We start from the raw sequence: 18,572 nt of genomic DNA, 5'->3' as shown, positions 1-18,572 counted from the left end.
GCCCAGCACCTAGCATGTGGAAGATGGCCCAGGACTCTGCCCAGGGGCCTCTGGTGACAGGTCCAGGCTTCTCCCCGCCCTCGCCTCGGCCCCTGCCCTGGCCTCGCCCACACTGGGAACCGGGAGCACAGCTTTCTGTGCCAGTCTTGCCGTGCCCGGGGCACTGGGGGCCGGCCTTGCCCCTCACCCCAAACCGGTCCGTCCAGCCGTCCACCCGCCCCACCTCAGATACCCCAAGAAAGCCAGAGTCCAAACACGCGTGTAGCTAGGCAGGGCAGATTTACTTGCAGCAGAGAAAGGACAAGGAGATGAACGAGCGGCAGCCCCAGTGGTACCAGGAGCAGCAGGGAGGGTGTGCCCAAGGCTCAGGCCTCCCCACCCACCTCGGGGTGCTTCTGCCGCAGGTGTTTGTCCAGGGTGGCCCGCAGGCCGAAGGGCACACAGCAATGGGGACACTCGAAGCGGGGGCTGCCGGGCCCCAGGCCATGCATGCGGCGGTGGCGATTGAGCTTGCTGCTCTGGGCACAGGCATAGGAGCAGAGCTCGCAGGAGTAGGGCCGCTCGCCCGTGTGGGAGCGCCGGTGCACCGTCAGGTTGCTGCTGTTGGTAAAGTGCTTCCCGCAGAACTCACAGCTGCCCCCAGGCCCGCGGCTCTTGCCCACTGGCTTTGGCATCTTCTTTGGGGACAGCTCACTCTTAGCAGGTTCAGTTCTCTCTACCTTGGTGTTAGGTCCCCAGCTGGCCCCACCAGGGCCTACTTGAGCCCCACCGCCAGGAGCCCCCGGTTCCTGGACGCCTGCAGTGGCAGCGGCCCCGGCACCCTCCCCACCTCTACCACATGGGAGGGTGCTGGCTGGGGCTGCAGCGTGAGCAGCTGGCTCAGGAGGGGCAGTGGCAGAGGCCTGTTCCTGACTGGCTTCAGCCCTGCAGGGGCTCTGGGGCTGGGGCTGCCGGTGGGTCTTCTTGTGGCGGTTGAGCTTGCTGCTCTGGGTACAGGTATAGGGACACTGGTCACAGGCATAGGGCCGCTCGCCGGTGTGTGAGCGCATGTGCACCTTGAGGTTACTGAAGGAGCTGAGGGTCTTTGCGCACACAGGGCAGGTGGGGCTCCGCCTGGGGACGATGCTCATTCGGGGGCCCTGGGCCTCCGCTTCGGGCCCCACCACGGCCGACACAGCAGCAGCTACCTCGGCCAGGCCCAGTAGTGGGGCCTCTGGGGCCTCAGCTTCCGTCTGGTAGATGGACAGTCCGTGGTCCCACTGGGCATGGCGCAGCAGTTTCCAGGCCCCCGTGAACTGCCTCCCGCAGCGGAAGCAGCTCAGGGCCTTGGGGTCCTTGCGCTCTGCAAAGAGAAGGGCTGGCTGTTAGGGAGATGCGTGAAAGCAGAAGTCCCACTCGCACCTGCCAGTTGGCTGCCTGCTGCAAGAATGGCCCTGTTCCAGGGGCTGAGAATGCATTCCCTGTCTTCAGAAGCTGAGGTTCAGAAGTGAGTGGACAGACTAGTGAGAAAAACCTGTGGAGTGGATGGGGGCTATCTGGGGATCCTTTCTGTGTTGGAAAATCTTCAAGAAAGTGAAAGCAGAGTGGGGGACAGAGGAGTGCTATTTTCTAGCAGAGATGGGGAGTGGAGGGGGTCAGGACGGCCTTACTGGAGACTGGACCAATCTCCCCATGCTGGGCACCAGCCATCACCCCGCCACTCATTCCACTTTCCACCTAAGCGAGAATTAAAACCTCTCATTTTCTTCCAGATGGTAAAACAGGCCAAGACGTTTCCCCCAGGTCACAAGCTTGGAAAGGTGGAGTTGGGGGTTCAGCCCACAGACCCAGGGAGGGCAAGACAGGTTTTCAGGAAAGATTGCTGGATTGATTACTGAGCGGGTTTCTGTGCAAGGCTCCCAAGTTCATGGGTCCCATGCAGGGTCTCCTGTTCCCTACTTTGTAGAAGAGGGGGCCAAGGCCCAACAAGTGGGGAGAAGCCCTAGCAGCCACCTAGAGGTCGGGGTGGGTCAGTAAGGTAGGTCCCCCTGCACAGACCTCAAATTAAAAACCCCCCACAAACTGGATGTTTTCTCTAGACCTTCCAGGTACTCCCAGTAAAGCATTTGCCTTTACTTTTCAAATTCTAGCCAGTCTTGGAAGGGGGTGGCTTTCCTGATCCAACACCAGGGGCAGGAGCACAGATGGGGGCTGGTGGGTGTCAGCCTGGCCTGACCTCTCCCGTTCCCTAGCTGTGTGACCTTGGGTGAGAAACACTCCTCTCTGGTCCTCAGGTTTCTCATGTGTTAGAATATGGGGCCCCCAAAGATCCTGTCCTTTCTAGGGTTGTTGTGACCATGAACGGAGAACTGAATATTTTGGTCCCTGTGCGCCCTCAATAAACAGGAGCTGAGCTCACGTGGTTGAGGTGCCCACAGGGCTCCAAGTCCAAGCACCTGGGAGTGTTCCAGTGATTCCATCAAGGCCCCTCCCTAGGCCACCAGACCACCTGCTGGCTTCAAGTCTACAGCTGATTCTCAGCCCCTCCCCCCGCCCCACTACAGGACCCTCCCCCAACCACCCCCAGCCCAGGCCTTAATAGAATTCCATTTCCCAAAAATCCTGGGCATGGGCCAGGGGATGGAAATTTATAGGTTTGGAGGAGCCTCAGCCTGTGATGACCAAAAGCTCACCACGAGTCTAGCACCAAGTTAAGGGCTCATTCCCTCCCAAGGGAAGGAACCCAGGTGTCCAGACACCCAGGACCTGACCCAAACCAGGGGCTTCCCAGCGTGCAGGGCTGGGAGATTCCATCAGAGAGGAAAGCCAGAAGCCCCTTCCGGGGCTCTGAGCGAATGCACTAGCTCCTCAATCAGAAGCAATCAAGAGGTGGGAGGGGGCAGCCATGCCTCTTCCAGTTGTCCTCAGCTTCCCCTCCCCCAGGCTGCTGCCCTCCCCAGAGGTCCCCCTACTGCCACACTGGTCCAGCCACCTGGCCAGTTATTTCTGGCCATGGGGAAGGAGAAGTGAAACCAGATTGGGGGTGTGTGTGTGGCAAATCCCCAGACCAGGCTTCAGGGGCTGGCCACACCCTGTGGGCGGCCCTCCTCCATGCCCAGCCCCCACCCCCACCCACCCCGCTCACCACTAGTCCCAGCCCTAGGACAGGGCAGGCCCTGGCCACGCCTAGGCTGCACCCGAAGGGGAGCGAGAAAGGGGAAGTAGTGCTCACTGCCCCGCCTGTCCAGCTCAGCCCCTTCTCCCACAGGAAGCCGGGCCTTTGAGCTTGAGAGGGGGACTGCATCCCGGCTTGACTCACCTGAGCCCTGGCAGGGGCTGGGGCCTCTAAAAAGCTGACAGTCCAACTTCTTGTGGTCCATGAAAGCAGTGATGGCCTCCAACGGAAAGGTCTGCAGGCAACGGCCGCAGGTCAACAGATCTGGGTGTTTGTCCGTCCAGGGCTGGCGGTCTGCTGGGAGGAAGCGGGTGGTAAGCGTGGGGTGGGGCCAGGATGGGGGCTGGGGGTGCCGACGGTGAGGGAAAACCCAAAGGTCAGAATGGGGGCTGGAGGCCGGGACCTGGCAGGAGAAATAAGGCCGGGCCGGGGGTAGGGGGTCGGGGGTCGGAGCCTGGAGGAGGGCGCCCCCCGCCCCAAGTGAAGCGGGAGGGAGGCGGGGCTGGGGCAGGGGGCGCTCACCGCGAGGGTTGCCGATCAGCGGCGTCCACAGCGCCCACTGGTTCCGCGCGCCGAGGGCGTGGAGAGGGCTCCCGGCGGGCACGGGCTCGGGCCCGGGGGAGTGGCGGGCTTCGCCGTCGAACCGCCCCGGCGCGGGCGCGGGCACTTCCTTCGGGGAGAAGAGCCCCAGCCCCGGGGCCTGCAGGGGCCGCGCGTCTGGCTCGGGCTTCACTTCGATGACGAGGTCCGGCATCTCCATCTCGTCGTCGGTGCTGGAGGCGGGCGCGGGGTCGACTCGGCGGGGCGTGCAGCCGGCCTTGCGGCGGGACATGGGTCGCGGGCCGGGCGGGCTGGCGGGCGGAGGACGCGAGGGCCGTGCGCTCTCAGTCCGTGGCGCTCAGGTGAGTGACTGCGGCGACCCGCGGCGAACTCTTACACGTGCTGGCCCGGCCCGTGGCTCCGCCCCCGGGGGGCGGGGCCTGACGGGAGAGGCTGGGGCGGCCCCGCAGGGGCCCCGGGCGGCAGCCCCGCTTGATCAAAGCCGAGCCCACTGCATTTTCTTAGGGACCAAATCTTAATGACGCCCAGGTCTCACGACCACGCACACAAACTGCTACTTCTGATTCCGTTTTAGGGGCGGGTGCAACTAAGGCGCACGGTGCCCACGCACACTCCCGGCGAGAGAGACATAACAGTAAGGGCCACGTTTCTCCCTGGGCGCCTATGAGTAATCGGGACTGTTCCATTAAATGCATTACAACAAAAATCCAGTGGACAAACATTTTTTGAGCATTCACTGTGCACTGGGTTCTGCTCTAAGCACTGAGGATAGAGCCGTGAACAAGACAGAAAATAAGGGGCACCTGAGTGGCTCAATGGTTGAGCATCTGCCTTCAGCTCAGGTCATGATCTTGGGGTTTTGGGATCCAGCCCTGCATCAGGACCCTGCAGGGAGCTGCTTCTCCCTCTGCCTATGTCTCTGCCTCTCTCTGTGTGTCTCTCATGAATAAATAAAATCTTTAAAGAAAAGAATCCCTGGCCTATCACAGTTTATTTCTGAGGGAGACAGGCTCAAAGAAGTAACTGCAAAACTTGGAGTGCCTTCCAAGTTGCAATGGGGCTAAATAAATCGAGGAGGGATTATAAAGGGTTACTGGGGTCGAGGGGGGAGGCTCACTTTTCTCCAGGGTAGAACATGGTGGAATTGAGACTTGAGGGAGGTGAGGGGACCAGCTAGCCTTGTGTGTTCAAGAATAACAAGGAAGGGGGGAGGGCATGGGTGATTGAGTTTTGTGAGAAAATGAGATCAGACCCAAGAGGGTCTTTTGCCCACTTAAAAATCTTTAGTTTTCTGAGACCAGAGCCTTGAGGGATAGTTTAAGGCCAGGAGGGTTGAGATCCTATAGATCCATCTGCTCTGCTCCAAAACCTGGAATCACCATTAAAAGCAAACAGGCAACTGTGTCACCTCCCTCCACGGGGGCCTCCTTGAACTTCCCTCCGCAAAGCAGCTCAGTTCTGATCACTGTTTGAAGTGGCATCGACACCCTGCCCCACCCTCCAACCCTTACAAGTTTTTTTTTTTTTTTTCTTCCTGGCACTGGCCACATCATAACATAGATCTATTTGTTGACTGTCCTCTCTCCCCTCCCCACCCCCACCGGACACAAGCCCCCTGAGGTCAGGGCCAGGGTCTGTCCTCCCCAGAGTCCCCAGCCCAGCTCCCAGTGAACTTCACATGCTAATCTCCCTGGAGTACTGCTCCAGGCCAGAGGGTTCCTCATATTGTTATTCAGAGCTGAGCTCAATTATCCTCTCGAGAGCACTGACCACTGTATCTAATGTAGCCCCACCCTGCTGAAGGCCTTGCACCATGACCTCCATCTGTCCTCAATTCTTTCCTGGCTCTCAGCTTCCCCATCTGTCATCAAAGGGGGCTTCTTCACGGCCACCTCCTTTGACCACCCAATTTTTTCTTTTAAGTTTATTTATTCGTGAGAGACACACAGAGAGAGGCAGAGATATAGGCAGAGGAGAGCCTGATGCGGGACTCATCCCAGGATCCTGGGATCATGACCTGAGCAGAAGGCAGACGCTCAACCACTGAGCCACCCAGGTGCCCTGAGCGCCCAATTAAAGGAGTTCCGCCAACTGTGCCACTTGTTACCCTTATTTTATTCCTTTTATTTTATCACTCATCGCGAGCCTTGAAGGATCTGGCTGAGGTATTTGCTCATGTATACCCTCTATGTGCCCCTCCCGGCCCTCCTTAATGATGTAGGTCCTAAGAGGGCAGGAGGTAGGTTGGCCTCATTCACAGAGCTTCTCCTTGTTCATAGTTCAGTTAACAAATGTGTAGGGCACCTGGGTGGCTCAGTGGTTGAGCATCTGCCTTCGGCTCAAGTCGTGATCTCGGGTCCTCGGATCCAGTCCTCCATCAGGCTTCCTCCAGGGAGCCTGCTTTTCCCTCTGCCTCTCCCATGAATAAATAAAAAAAATATTTAAAAAAACAACAACCAAAAACAAATGTGTATTGAGCCTTCTGCTATGCACAGGCTCTCAATAGAGGCCGCAGAGGGCCTGTGTGCCAGGAACGAGGCCTGGGGGGGGTCTGGTGGGAAGTGGAGGGTCCACCAAGCCTCTATCGTACTGAAAAAGTGTGGAAGGAAGGAATTCTAATCTGAGCCCCAAGACCCACGTTCCAAAGCACTCGAGGTCAGACACTGCATCCTTCAAGGTCTGTTTCCCCCTTTGTGAGGACTGCGAGGCAGAGCGGCCACCGCGGTCCAGCCCCCAGCCCCGGCCCTCTGCGAGCCTTTCTTCCCTCCGTGTGCTGCGCGGCGGGCGCGGGTTTCCAAGGCGGGGAGCGGGGGTCCCGGGCGCAGGTGAAGGGCAAGGCATGCACGTGGAGGGGGAGGGGGCGCAAACCCCCGAAGCTCGTCCTTAGCTCAGCGCGCGGGGGACGTCCTCCGGGTTCTGAACCTGTTTCTTCTTCCGTAAGGCGGGCATCCCGGCCGGCCCCACCTCGCAGGCCGGCGGTGCGGATGCAGGCGACGGGCCAGGTGGCAGGCGGGTGGGCGCGGGGCCGCGCGGGCCTCGGAGCGCGGGAGCCCGCCCGGCACCACGTGGGGCGGCGGCGGCGGGGCGGGCGGAACGCAGGCTGGGCGGCTCGCGGCCCGCCCGGGCCTCTGCAGCCGGGGCGCCGGCGGAAGTGGGAGCGCGGCCGCCGCGGACCGCGGTGAGTGTCGGGGTGTCGGCGGCGGGGCGCGAGCACCGCGCGGTGCCTTCCCTCTCCCGGGGCCCGGCCGCCCGGCCGCGTGCGGAGTCGGGGGGGCGGGACGGGGCAGGTCCGCGCCTGCAGCGCGCCGGCCGCGGGCGCGTTCGGGGCCCCGCGCGGCCGCCCCGGGACTCGGGGCCGGGACCTTCCCGCGCCTCCCGGGGCTCGGGGGCGAGGATCGCGGCCGCCGCCCGGGCTTCCCGCTCTGGCGGGACGGCGTCGCGCGCGGGGCTGAGCCGCCAGGACCCCCAGCCCAGGCGGCGCGGGGGCCACGGACGCCTGGGGGCCCGGAGGACCTACTTAGTATAAGAAAAGGCCAGCCTGTGGGTGGCCAGGGCGGAGTGGAGAAGGAACTGACCGGCGGGGGGCGGGGGCAGAGGGGAGGGGAAGGACGCGGGGCTGGGGGTTCGGGGTGTGTGTGTGGCGGGGGGCGACCGGTCAGCACTTTGGTTAATTCGCCGAGCTCTGTTAACCTGGCAACTCATCTAGTTCCCTCCCCTGGCAGATGTTTGTCCCCTGAATGATCATTGCCATTTTCTTGGAAGTGCGCACTGAGGCCGCTGTAAGGGAGGTCTGCAAATCTCCTGCCCTTGCTCATGACCCAAGTGACGAGCTCTGGAGTCTTAACTATTCGATTAACTTTTTTTTTTTTTTTAAGATTTTATTTATTTATTCATGAGACACACACACACAGAGGCAGAGACATAGGCAGAGGTAGAAGCAGGCTCTTTGCAAGGAACCCAGTGCGGGACTTCATCCCAGGACCCCGGGACCCCAGGATCAGGACCTGACCCAAAGGCAGATGCTCAACCACTGAGCCACCCAGGTGCCCCTTGATTAGCTTTTCAAGTAGTGAGGGATGGGCCTGGACATTTTTCTGAAATCCTCAGGAGGGAAATCCTTGGCCTGGAGACTGAAAGGATAAAGGATTCTGAAGCCTGGTCACCAGGGAGCATGGATAATGCCTGCTTTTGCCTTCTTGGGCACACCCTAGGTGACCTTTCCTATATCCATTCTTTATCAGATCACACCTTGGTTCCAAAAGCTCTGGTGGCCCTCCAGTGCTGGCGGGGAACAAATCTTTCCTGCTGAGGGCAGGGGTGATGGCCTGGATCTGTTGTCAGGCCAACCTGGGTTTGCTCCCTTTTCGTACCACCCAGACAGCTTGGACCCAGTAAGTGATTTGCCATTTCTCAGTTCTAGTTTCCTCCTCCAGAAAATGGGGATTGGGAATCACATGGCAGGACCCGTCCCCGTTCAGTTTTCCCTAACAGATAAAGCAGGTCTGTACACTGGTCCACCCTTACTTTTGTTTCATCCAGGGATTTAACATAATTTGTGACCGTTTCTTTGTTCAGTACTAGCCCTAGAGACTAGGGTGTTTCTCTTAAATCACTCAAGTGTTAACCTAGGTTGGGTGAAAACCCTGGGGGCTGATGACTCTTAGTAAGGTTGGATTGCAGTGGCCAGGTAAATTAGAAAATGTGTATATCCTTTAATCCCATTTACAGTGGTAGTGGTCAAATAAAGAAAATGTATATTATACCCACTAAACTAATATAGCAGTGTGTATTAACTAACTGGAATTTAAATAAAAATGTAGGGATCCCTGGGTGGCTCAGTGGTTGAGCGCCTGCTTTCAGCCCAGGGCATGATCCTGGAATCCCGGGATCAAGTCCCATATCAGGCTCCCTGCGTGGAGCCTCCTTCTCCCTCTGCCTGTGTCTCTGCCTGTCTCCGTGTGTCTCTCATGAATAAATAAATAAAATCTTTTAAAAATAAATAAAGTAAAAATGTAAAAAAAAGAAAAATGTATATATCCCATACATCCCGTTTACTGTGGTCTTCCCCGTCAGGGAAAACCCGGAGAGTCCGCCTTGGTTCTCCCCTCAGTCCATCAGCAAATAGTGAGGGCTTTTGACCTTCAACAAACCCTGGTCTGATCACTTTTCCCCACCTGTGCAGTCCCCGCCCTGTCCCAGGCACCCTCCTCTGCCTGCCTGGGCCACCGCAGTGGCTTCCTGCCTGGGCTCCCTGCTTCTCCCTTGTCTCTCACAGTCCGCTGTCTCCGTACACAGGCAGAAGGATCATGTGAAATTCGAAGCCACGACCCATCCCTCTTCTGCTCAGAACCCGTCCCCTGGGTTCTGTGTCGCTCAGAGTAGAGAGCCAGGTCCTGGCATCAAAGCCTCTCCCTGCACGATCTGCCCCTGCTCCCCCCTCCTCCACATTGGCTGGCCTCCTTGCTTTGCTTCAAAGTCACAGGCTTCTGTGGCCTTTGCATTTGCTGTTCCCGCTGGCTGGAATGCTTTCCCCCCTCAGATCTCTACATGACTCTGTTCCTCCTTCCTTTTGGGCCTGTGCTCAAGTACAACACCCTTGCTGGCCAGCTATCTCTTGCCCCCAGGCCAGGTCAGGCCAGGCAGCCCCTCTGGGCACCTGAGGCCCCTAGCCTTGTAGTTCATTCCAGCCCTGCCCACCCTGGGTCCACATTGTCTGGAGACAAGTCTGTGTCACCCACTGAACTGTGACAGCAAGGCCAGGTTGTTTCACTCAACAGCTGTGACCCCAGCACCGCCCCAGGTGTGCTGGGCACGGAACAGGCCCTCGGATAATGTGGAGGGGTGAATCTTTTCATACCTTCAACAAATATTTACTGAGCTCCCCCTGTTTGCCAGGCCCTGGGTGGGGCTGGGGGTGGAGTTGGGAAATAATTGGATGTGTCCTTTCTCTCAATGTCGTGTGTTCTGTGGCAGAACGGACATCATGTAGGTAAACGAATGCATATCTTCAGGAGGCAATAGTGCCGTGGAGACAAGATAATTCAGGCTGAAGGGGCTACTGTCTTCCTCCCTGTAAAGGGGGATGTTTGGGCAGGGACCGGAGCGAACTGAGGGAGGGTGAGCCATGTATGCAGAAATCGATCAGTCTCCCATCCGGAAGAGGGTTCCAGGAAAGAATGTGCTTGACATGTTCAAGGACAAACAGCATCGAGCAAAGGGTGGAGGGGCAGGATATGAGGTCAGAGAGCTGATAGGGTCTTGTGGCTGTTGTGAGGGCTTAGGCTTTTTGCTTTTGGTGATGTGGGAGCCATGGGAGAGCTCCGAGCAGAGGAGGAGTGTGCTTGGACTTAGTTCTTTTTTGGACTTAGTTCTAATAGGAACCCTGACGGCCGAGTCTGCGTAGGGAGCAGGCTGTAGGGTGAAGGTGGCAGCTGGGGGCCCAGTGGGGAGGAGACTGGTGTAGACCAGGTGGCAGGTGACAGGAGGAGGAGACAGAGTGGGATGGGGGCGGGGGGAGGGTGAGGATTTGCTGGATTCTGGGTACAATTTTGAAGGTGGAGCTCATGGGCCTTTTTGACGGATGGAATGTGGGTGGCAAAGAAAGTGGGGAGGAGGGCAGCCTGGGTGGCTCAGCCGTTTAGCGCCGCCTTCAGCGGGGGCATGATCCTGGGGACCAGGGATCAAGTCTCATGCCCGGTTCCCACGTCATCGGGTTCCCTGCAGGGAGCCTGCTTCTCCCTCTGCCTCTCTCTCTCTCTCTCTCTCTCTCTCTGTCATGAATAAATAAATAAAATCTAAAAAAAAGAAAAAAGAAAGAAAGCGGAGAGGAGTCCAGGACACTGTGAAATCCTAGGAGGTCTTTTTATTTTTGTTATTTTTTAATTTCCATTTCACAGATGAGGAACCGAAGCAGGGAGGCTGCTTGTAGAGTCGCAGTGACCTGCCCAGATCCCTTGTAGTGAGTCTGGAGGGAATAAGAACCACCTGCCTTCCTGAATCCACATCTTCACCTGCTCTGCAGTGGGGTAAGCTCTGGCCTGCCTCTCTGGCTTGTATGGCCCACCAGCCAAGCATGGGTTTTACTTTTTTTTTTTTTTTGGAAGACCTTACTTATTTATTTATGAGAGACACACAGAGAAAGGTAGAGACACAGGCAGAGGGAGAAGCAGGCTCCCTCTGGGGAGCCTGATGTGTGACTCCATCCTGGGACCCTGGGATCATGCCCTGAGCCTAAGGTAGATGCTAAGCCACTGAGATATTCAGGTGCCCGGGTTTTACATTTTTAAGTGCTTGGAAAACTTTAAGAATTTTCGTGGGTGCCTGAAATTATACAAAATTCAAATTGCAGTGCCCCAATAAGTACGGTTCTAAGGGGGAACAGCCGTATTCATTGCTTTCATATCTGTCTCTGGCTGCCTGCTTGTAGTTGTGACAGACTTTGTAGCCCAAAGCATAAAATATTTACTGTTGGGCCCTTTACAAGAGAACATTTGCTGACTTCTAGTAAGGATTCAATTTGGGCCACCAATGGTGCAGGGAGGGGTCTGGTCTGTAGGGCTTGGCAGCTTAGACCCTGAGAAAGGTCTGGGCTGAGACAGAAAGTTTGGGGAGTGGGTAAGGATGGGGAGAGGAAGTTCAGATTCCTGAGAGGGAATCTAACATTTTCATTTTCACTTTAGTTTTTTTTTTGAAGTTTTATTTTAAGTAGGCTCCAAAGACCACCCTATCAAGAGATGCATGCTCTACCAACTGAGCCAGCCAGATGCCCCGGGAAGCTCACATCTTTTCCAGGGACATGGAAGCAGTATAATATGCCACTTTCTTTTCAAAATCAGAATTTAGGGGATCCCTGGATGGCGCAGCGGTTTAGCACCCGCCTTTGGCCCAGGGTGCGATTCTGGAGACCCCGGATCGAGTCCCACGTCGGGCTCTCGGTGCATGGAGCCTGCTTCTCCCTCTGCCTATGTCTCTGCCTCTCTCTCTCTGTGTGTGTGACTATCATAAATAAATTTTAAAAAAAATTAAAAAAAAAACAAAACAAAATCAGAATTAAAAAAAATTACTCTGAGGGGGCGCCAGCTGCCTCGATTGTTAGAGTATGTGACTCTTGTTCTCAGGGTTGTGGGTTTGAGCCCCATGTTGGGGTAGAGATGACGTCAATAAAATAAAATAAAATCTTTTTTTTAATATTTTATTTATTTATTCATGAGAGATACAGAGAGAGGGAGGCAGAGACATAGGCAGAGGGAGAAGCAGGCTCCATGCAGCGACCCTAATGTGGGACTTGATCCCGGGACTCCAGGATCACGTCCTGGCCCAAAGGCAGGTGCTTAACCGCTGAGCCACCCAGGGATTCCCCCAAAATAAAATCTTTGAAAAGTTACTTTGAATAGTACAGACTGTAAAAGGCATAACAAGGGGAGCAGCTAAAAGGCCCCTGCTCTGAGCTCTTTGTGGGCAGAATGACCAGCAACTTTGGCAGTTTTCATGGATACTGTCCAGCTTTCCCTCTTTGAGGCTGTCCTAATTTATACCCTTAGGCCTAAGGAATATGAAGATGTTTCTCTACAGCTGCACCAACATAATCCTTCATCAGCCTTTGTTTAATCTTCCCTAATCCTAGAGGTGAAGAATCTTATAGCACCATAGCTTTAATTTGCATTTCTCTGGTTCTCAGTGATGTGAATATGTTCAGGAGTTGAGTAGCCATCTTTATCCCCGCCCCGCCCCCCATCTGTTTGTCTACACCAGTGGTTCTCAACTATAGACATTTTTATTTTGTCCCCTGCTGGGACATTTGGCAAAATATTGAGAACTTTTTTTTTTGGTAGATATCATTTCTAAGAATGTATCCACTAAATTTTTTCTTAAAATTTTTTAAACTTCTTTTTTTTTTTTAAGATTTTATTTATTTATTCATGAAAGACACAGAGAGGCAGAGACACAGGTAGAGGGAGAAACAGGCTCCATGCAGGGAGCCCGACACAGGACTCGATCCCAGGACTCCAGGATTATGCCCTGGGCCGAAGGCAGGTGGCTAAGGCAGGCGCTAAGCCGCTGAGCCACCCAGGGATCCCTTCTTAAAATTTTTAAAAAGATTTTATTTATTTATTCATGAAAGACACAGAGAAAGGCAGAGACATAGATCCCAGGACCTCGAGATCACGACCTGAGCCAAAGGCAGATGCTCAACTACTGAGCCACCCAGGTACCCATTTTTAAAAAAATTTATTGGGGTAAAGCAAACATAAGCTTTGCCCCTTTATCTACTTATTTGATTTCATTTAATTTTTAAAAAATATTTTATTTATTCATGAGAGACACAGAGAGAGAGAGAGGCAGAGACACAGGCAGAGGGAGAAGCAGGCTCCATACTGGGAGCCCGACGTGGGTCTCAATCCGGGTCTCCAGGATCACACCCTGGCTGAAGGCAGCGCTGAACCGCTGAGCCACCAGGGCTGCCCTCATTTCATTGTAATTTAATTTAATTTAATTTAATTTAATTTTATGTAATCTCTACCCCCAATGTGGGGCTGGAATTTACAACCCTGAGATCAAGAATTTCGTGCAAGGGACGCCTGGGTAGTTCAGCGGTTTAGCGCCTGCCTTCAGCTCAGTGCGTGATCCTGGAGTCCCAGGATCGAGTCTCACGTCGGGCTCCCTACATGGAGCCTGCTTCTCCCTCTGCCTGTGTCTCTGCCTCTCTCTCTGGGTCTCTTATGAATAAATAAATAAAATCTAAAAAAAAAAAGAGTTACATATTACTGACTGAGCCAGCCAGGTACCCCAATATATGGAGAACTTTTTTAGAAAAGGTTTTAGCGGGATCTGGTTGGCTCAGTCGGTACAGCATGGAACTAACTCTTGATCTCAGGGTTATAATTTCAAGCCCCATGCTGGATATAGAGATTACTTAAACAGCAGCAACAACAAAAAACTCCAAACAGCTTTTTTTTAAAAAAGGCTTTATGAGATATAACTCACACCATACTATTCACCAATGGGAGACAGTTTTGGTAGTCACAGTTTGGAGTGGGCGTTGGGGATACTACTGGCATCTAGTGGGTAGAGACCTAGGCTGCTGCTAAAATCCTACACCTCTGCACCTGACAGCCCCCCACAACATGACAAAGAGTGATCCTGCCCCAAACATCAACCATGCTGAGGTTGAGAGACCCTCATCTACAGCCTTGGCCCATTTCTCTGCAGGGTCCTTTCTTGCAAGGAGCTCACAGTTGGCTGTAGAGACAGGAAGAGGGTAACAAGGAAAAAGATCATCTCCATCTCCTCCGTACTGTGAGTGGCCCAGGGATGGGACACTGGGTGCCTAAAATTTGTCAATTGTTCCAGTAATCACTTTATTTTTAGTTTTTAAAAGATTTTATTTATTTATTCATGAGAGACACACAGAGAGAGGCAGAGACCTAGGCAGAAGGAAAAGCAGGCTCCCTGTGGGGAGCCAGATGTGGGACTCAATCCCTGGATCCCAGGATCACGACCTGAGCCGAAGGCAGATGCTCAACCACTGAGCCACCCAGGTGCCCCAGTGATTACCACAGAGAGAACTAAGCCACAGAGAGGGGTGCAGCTATCTGAAACTTAGACACCCCCCAAGCTTGCTCATAGAACTGGCACTTCCCTATATGCAACCAACATCACAACATTGGCCCTTAATGTGTCCCCACATTAAACACCGTATGATTGTTAGGGCATTTAGTCCCCAGGACAACCCCATGCAGTGGATCCTCTTACCATCCCTATTTTACAGATGGGGAAACAATCATACCTAAACTTTTCTAGAGAGGCTACCATGTCCCACATGAGCCTGTTAAATCCTGGTTACACGCTGAGGTGGTCATCAGTACCATTTCTCCATACAGTGAAAGAGGAAACTCTCTTTTTTTTTTAACTTGGCTCTTTCTTTTCTTCATTCATTCATTCATGAGAGACACATTGAGAGGCAAGGACATAGGCAGAGGAAGAAGCAGGCTTCCTGTGGGGAACCTGAGAGGGACTTGATCCCAGAACCCTGGGATCACGACCTGGGCTGAAGGCAGACACTTAACCACTGAGCCACCCAGGCTGACCCAAGGAAAGTGTCTCTTGCTAAGCTGGCCTGGGAGCTCAGTCTCCCCTCCATTCATTCAAGCAGGAGCAATATTTAAGGAGCCTGGTGTCTGTGCCACCGCCACACAGTGTTCCAGGAGCTGGAGATACAGCAGGAGGCAAAAAGCCAGGCCGCTGCCCACAGGGAGGCAGGTCTCTAGCAAGGGACAAAGGCCATAAGCAGAATGATATATAGCATGTCAGAAGAGTTCTGTGTCCTGTGAAGAGAGATGAAGCTAAGGGGGGCTGGATGGGATGTACAGGGGGACTTGAAGATAGCCTGCTCCAAGGAGGCAGACAGGTGGTAAAAGCAGAGGGAGTGTCAAGGTGCAAGGGTCTGAGAGGGACTTCGGTGGCAAAGAGGCAGGTGAGGCTGGGTTAGAGAGGGTGCTGGCAGGGTACGGAGCACGCAGGGCCATTGACTTTAGCTTTGACTCAGGGTGAGGTGGGAGCCAGGGAAGGGCTCCTAGTGGAGGAGGGATGCAACCTGACTTGGGTGGTAGATGGCAGGTATTGGGTGTTAAGCAGGTGCCTCTGGCTGTGTGTGTGGGGAAAGACTTGGGGGTAAGAGGACAGTGAAAGTGGAAGCCAGGGGTCCAGGGAGGACCTGGCTTCAGTAGTCCAAGCAGGAAGTGATGGTGGCTAGACCAGGATGTGGGCAGTGGAGAGAGAGAAGCATTAGGCTCAGAATACATCAACAAGAGTTGATCCTTGAACAACACCGGTTTGAACTGCATCAGTCCACGTATACATGGATTTTTTTTTTTCAATAAATACAGTACAACACTGTAAACGTATTTTCCCTTCTGTATGATTTTTTTCATAAAATTTGCTTTTCTCTAGCTTACTTTATTGTAAGGATGCAGTATATAATACAAATAACTTATAAAATATATATTAATCTGCTCTTTATGTGATCAGTAAGGCTTCCAGTCAATAGTAGGCTAGGCAGTAGTTGAGTTTTGGGGAATCAAAAGTTATGCCTGGATTTTCAATTGTGTAGGGGGTCAGTGCCCTAACTCCCAGGTTGTTCCAGGGTCAACTATATATATTTAACCCCCTCAGGCTTTCTTTGTCTTTTATGACCTTGATTTTTTTTTTTTTAAAGTAAGTGCCGTGCCCAACGTGGGACTCGAACTTCTAACCTCAAGATCAAGAATCATATGCTCTACCAACAGGCAGCCAGGCGCCCCACAACCTTGATATGTTTGAAGAACTTGGGCTTATTTTGTAGACTGTCCCTCAATTTGAGTTTCCTCACCATGAGATTTAAATAACACATTTTTGGTGGAAATACCACGAAGTGGTGCCCTGCCTTCAGTGTTATCACCTCAGGAGGCACATGGGGTCCATTTGTCCTACCCCTGCACATGATGGCTTTGATGCCTGAGTTAAGGTAGTATCCACTGGATTCCTCCCTTAGAAAGTTACTGTTTACTCTTTATGACAAATATTTTGTGGGGAAGTACTTTAAGACTGTGCATACACTAGACCTCATCCAACACTCATCCACAAATTTTAGTATCCATTGGATTTTAGCTCCTTATGTATTCTTTTATTTATTTATAATTAGCATGGACTCATGGATTTCTATTTTATTCAGTGGGTTATAATTGTACCTATCTTTTTATTTATTTATTTTTTAAGATTCTATTTTTAAGTAATCCCTATACCCCAGGTGGGGCTCGAACTTACAACCCCGGAGATCAAGAGCCCTATGTTCTACTGACTGAGCCAGCCAGGTGCCCCCATGTAACTATCATTGTTTTAATGTTTACATCATTCCAGAGTTGGCCTCTGGAAGCCCTTTTAAGCTGGCTTCTGTGTGACCGGGAATTTATTTGGAAGAGAGCCTCTCCCTATGGGTTAGATGGGCTGAGAGAGAGGAGAGGAGGCAGGAGTTCTCTCTTTCAGCAAATATTTATTGCCAGGGACTGGGTATAAAACACTGATAAAAGCAGTCAAAAGTTTCTGCTCAGGATGCCTGGGTGGCTCAGTGGTTGAGCATCTGGCTTTGGCTCAGGGCCTGATCCTGGAGTCCCAGGATCGAGTCCCACGTCGGGCTCCCTGAGTGGAGCCTTCTTCTCCCTCTGCCTGTGCCTCTCTCTCTCTCTGTCATGAATAAATAAATAAAATCTTCAAAAAAAATAAATTAAAAAAAAAGTTTCTGCTAAAAAAAATAATTAAAATAAAATAAAAAGAAAGTTTCTGCTCTCATGGACCTTGTGAATGATGGTAGCAGTTCCCAGGGGAGGGGTTCCTGGTGGAGGGAGGGCATAGAGTTTAGAAGGAGAATCTGGAACTGGGTTTTGGACAAATTGAGTTGAGGACGGATAGACACACCTCTGCTCCCTGCCTCCCTCTCATTTGTAGTCCCACACTCCCACTGTAACAACCTCTTGCTCTTCTTCACCCAACAGCCAGAAGAATGCAGACTCCACTGACCATTCCTGTGTCTGTGCTCCGGCTCCCCCGGGGTCCTGATGGCTTGAGCCGAGGCTTTGCCCCAGATGGACGCAGGGCCCCCCCGAAGCCAGAGGTTCCCCAAACCCTGGGGGCTCCAGTAGTTCAAGAATCTCGGGAATCCCAGGAACAGCAGGCGCGAGCTGCACTTCGGGAACGCTACCTCCGCAGCCTGCTGGCCATGGTGGGTCACCAGGTGAGCTTCACATTGCACGAGGGTGTGCACGTGACTGCCCACTTTGGAGCCACCGACCTGGACGTGGCCAACTTCTACGTGTCGCAGCTGCAGACGCCGATAGGTGTGCAGGCGGAGGCGCTGCTGCGGTGTAGTGACATTATTGCGTACACCTTCAAGCCGTAAGGATGTTACTAGGTTCACCTTTCTGCTGTGGGCCTAGCCACAGGGTCCCAGCCCACACGTTGGTGGGCTCCATAGAGTTTGCAACTAATTCCCTTGGAATTTTGAGCCGAGCTCCAGCAACTCAGGCTTCTTGGGACCTCCGGGGTCTCGTCAGTAAAATTCCACTGCAACCCCAGGATTTTAGAGCCTGTTGAAATGAAAGCTCTACCTCACAGAACTCTAAACTCTGAAATAGGGCCTCATGGCAGTTCCTGAAGACTGGGGCTGGGGGTAGGTGAGAAAAGCAGATTGCAGAATGGAAAATTGTTTTTTGAGGTTGCAGAGTTCAGCCATCCTGAAGGATACTGTCCTCCTACTAAAGAACCGACTTTCCCAGGAAAATTCGCGTCTTGTTCTTTGTTGTTGTTTTTTAAAGTGTAGCACACAAGGATGGAGCCAGATTTAGGAGTGGAAGGGTGGCTGGGCAGGGGCTGAATCCGGTGGATCTGGGCCAAGAAGAGGACACATCAAGGGGCTGGGAGGAGCTCGGATAAAGGTGGAGATTGGCTTGGTCCTGGAATGGCTGGAGCTACTCGAATGCCGGGTTTGGGATCTTTGGACGTGATTTCTTTCTCGGGGGTGGTGGTGGCGGGAATGTTCCCAGCGAGGGGTTGTAGCCCGTCCCTAGGGTGCTGTGGCCCTCACTCTAGGGACGGCCGGTTCGCTTCTCCGCCCACCCCGGAAGGGCTCGGAGCCTGTGCGGCGGCGCCGCCGCCGCCGCCGAGGACAGGCCGAGGACAGGCCGAGGACCGGGGGCAGGGGTGACGCTTCACCCTCTCCACTGCGCTCCAGCCGCTTGGCCGTCCGTATGATTCGCTTCACTTATCCCCATCACTGGTTGTCTTTCAGCAGGTTCGCTTTGTAGCCCCATCAACTTTAGAACGTTCA

General features: G+C 53.7%; 2 protein-coding genes across 5 annotated transcripts; one reads left to right on the top strand and one right to left on the bottom strand.

Annotated features, from left to right (window-relative positions):
• Positions 1-260: 260 nt before the first annotated feature.
• ZNF296 (zinc finger protein 296) lies at positions 261-6,753 on the bottom strand. The gene is made up of 3 exons (XM_038528604.1): positions 3,677-6,753; positions 3,299-3,448; positions 261-1,342 (listed from the first exon to the last, which is right to left on the bottom strand). Exons 1-3 carry the CDS (start codon positions 3,984-3,986, stop codon positions 366-368), a joined length of 1,437 nt encoding a protein of 478 aa, XP_038384532.1. The 5' UTR covers positions 3,987-6,753; the 3' UTR covers positions 261-365.
• GEMIN7 (gem nuclear organelle associated protein 7) lies at positions 3,219-18,026 on the top strand. 4 transcript variants are annotated; one of them, XM_038528607.1, is made up of 4 exons: positions 3,219-3,408; positions 10,612-10,740; positions 13,925-14,011; positions 17,242-18,026. In XM_038528607.1, the coding sequence occupies exon 4, from the start codon at positions 17,250-17,252 to the stop codon at positions 17,643-17,645; it is 396 nt and encodes a 131-aa protein (XP_038384535.1). In that variant the 5' UTR covers positions 3,219-3,408; positions 10,612-10,740; positions 13,925-14,011; positions 17,242-17,249; the 3' UTR covers positions 17,646-18,026. The 4 variants fall into 4 exon arrangements, with proteins under 4 accessions (XP_038384535.1, XP_038384533.1, XP_038384534.1 ...); XM_038528605.1 differs by lacking the exon at positions 3,219-3,408 and adding an exon at positions 6,804-6,893; XM_038528606.1 differs by lacking the exons at positions 3,219-3,408; positions 13,925-14,011 and adding an exon at positions 6,804-6,893.
• Positions 18,027-18,572: the final 546 nt, after the last annotated feature.

This window comes from Canis lupus, chromosome 1, assembly GCF_011100685.1.
Source record: "Canis lupus familiaris isolate Mischka breed German Shepherd chromosome 1, alternate assembly UU_Cfam_GSD_1.0, whole genome shotgun sequence".
NCBI lineage: Eukaryota > Metazoa > Chordata > Mammalia > Carnivora > Canidae > Canis > Canis lupus.
The sequence above is the reverse complement of the archived record's forward strand: the minus strand, read 5'-3'. Positions and strand labels throughout refer to the sequence as shown.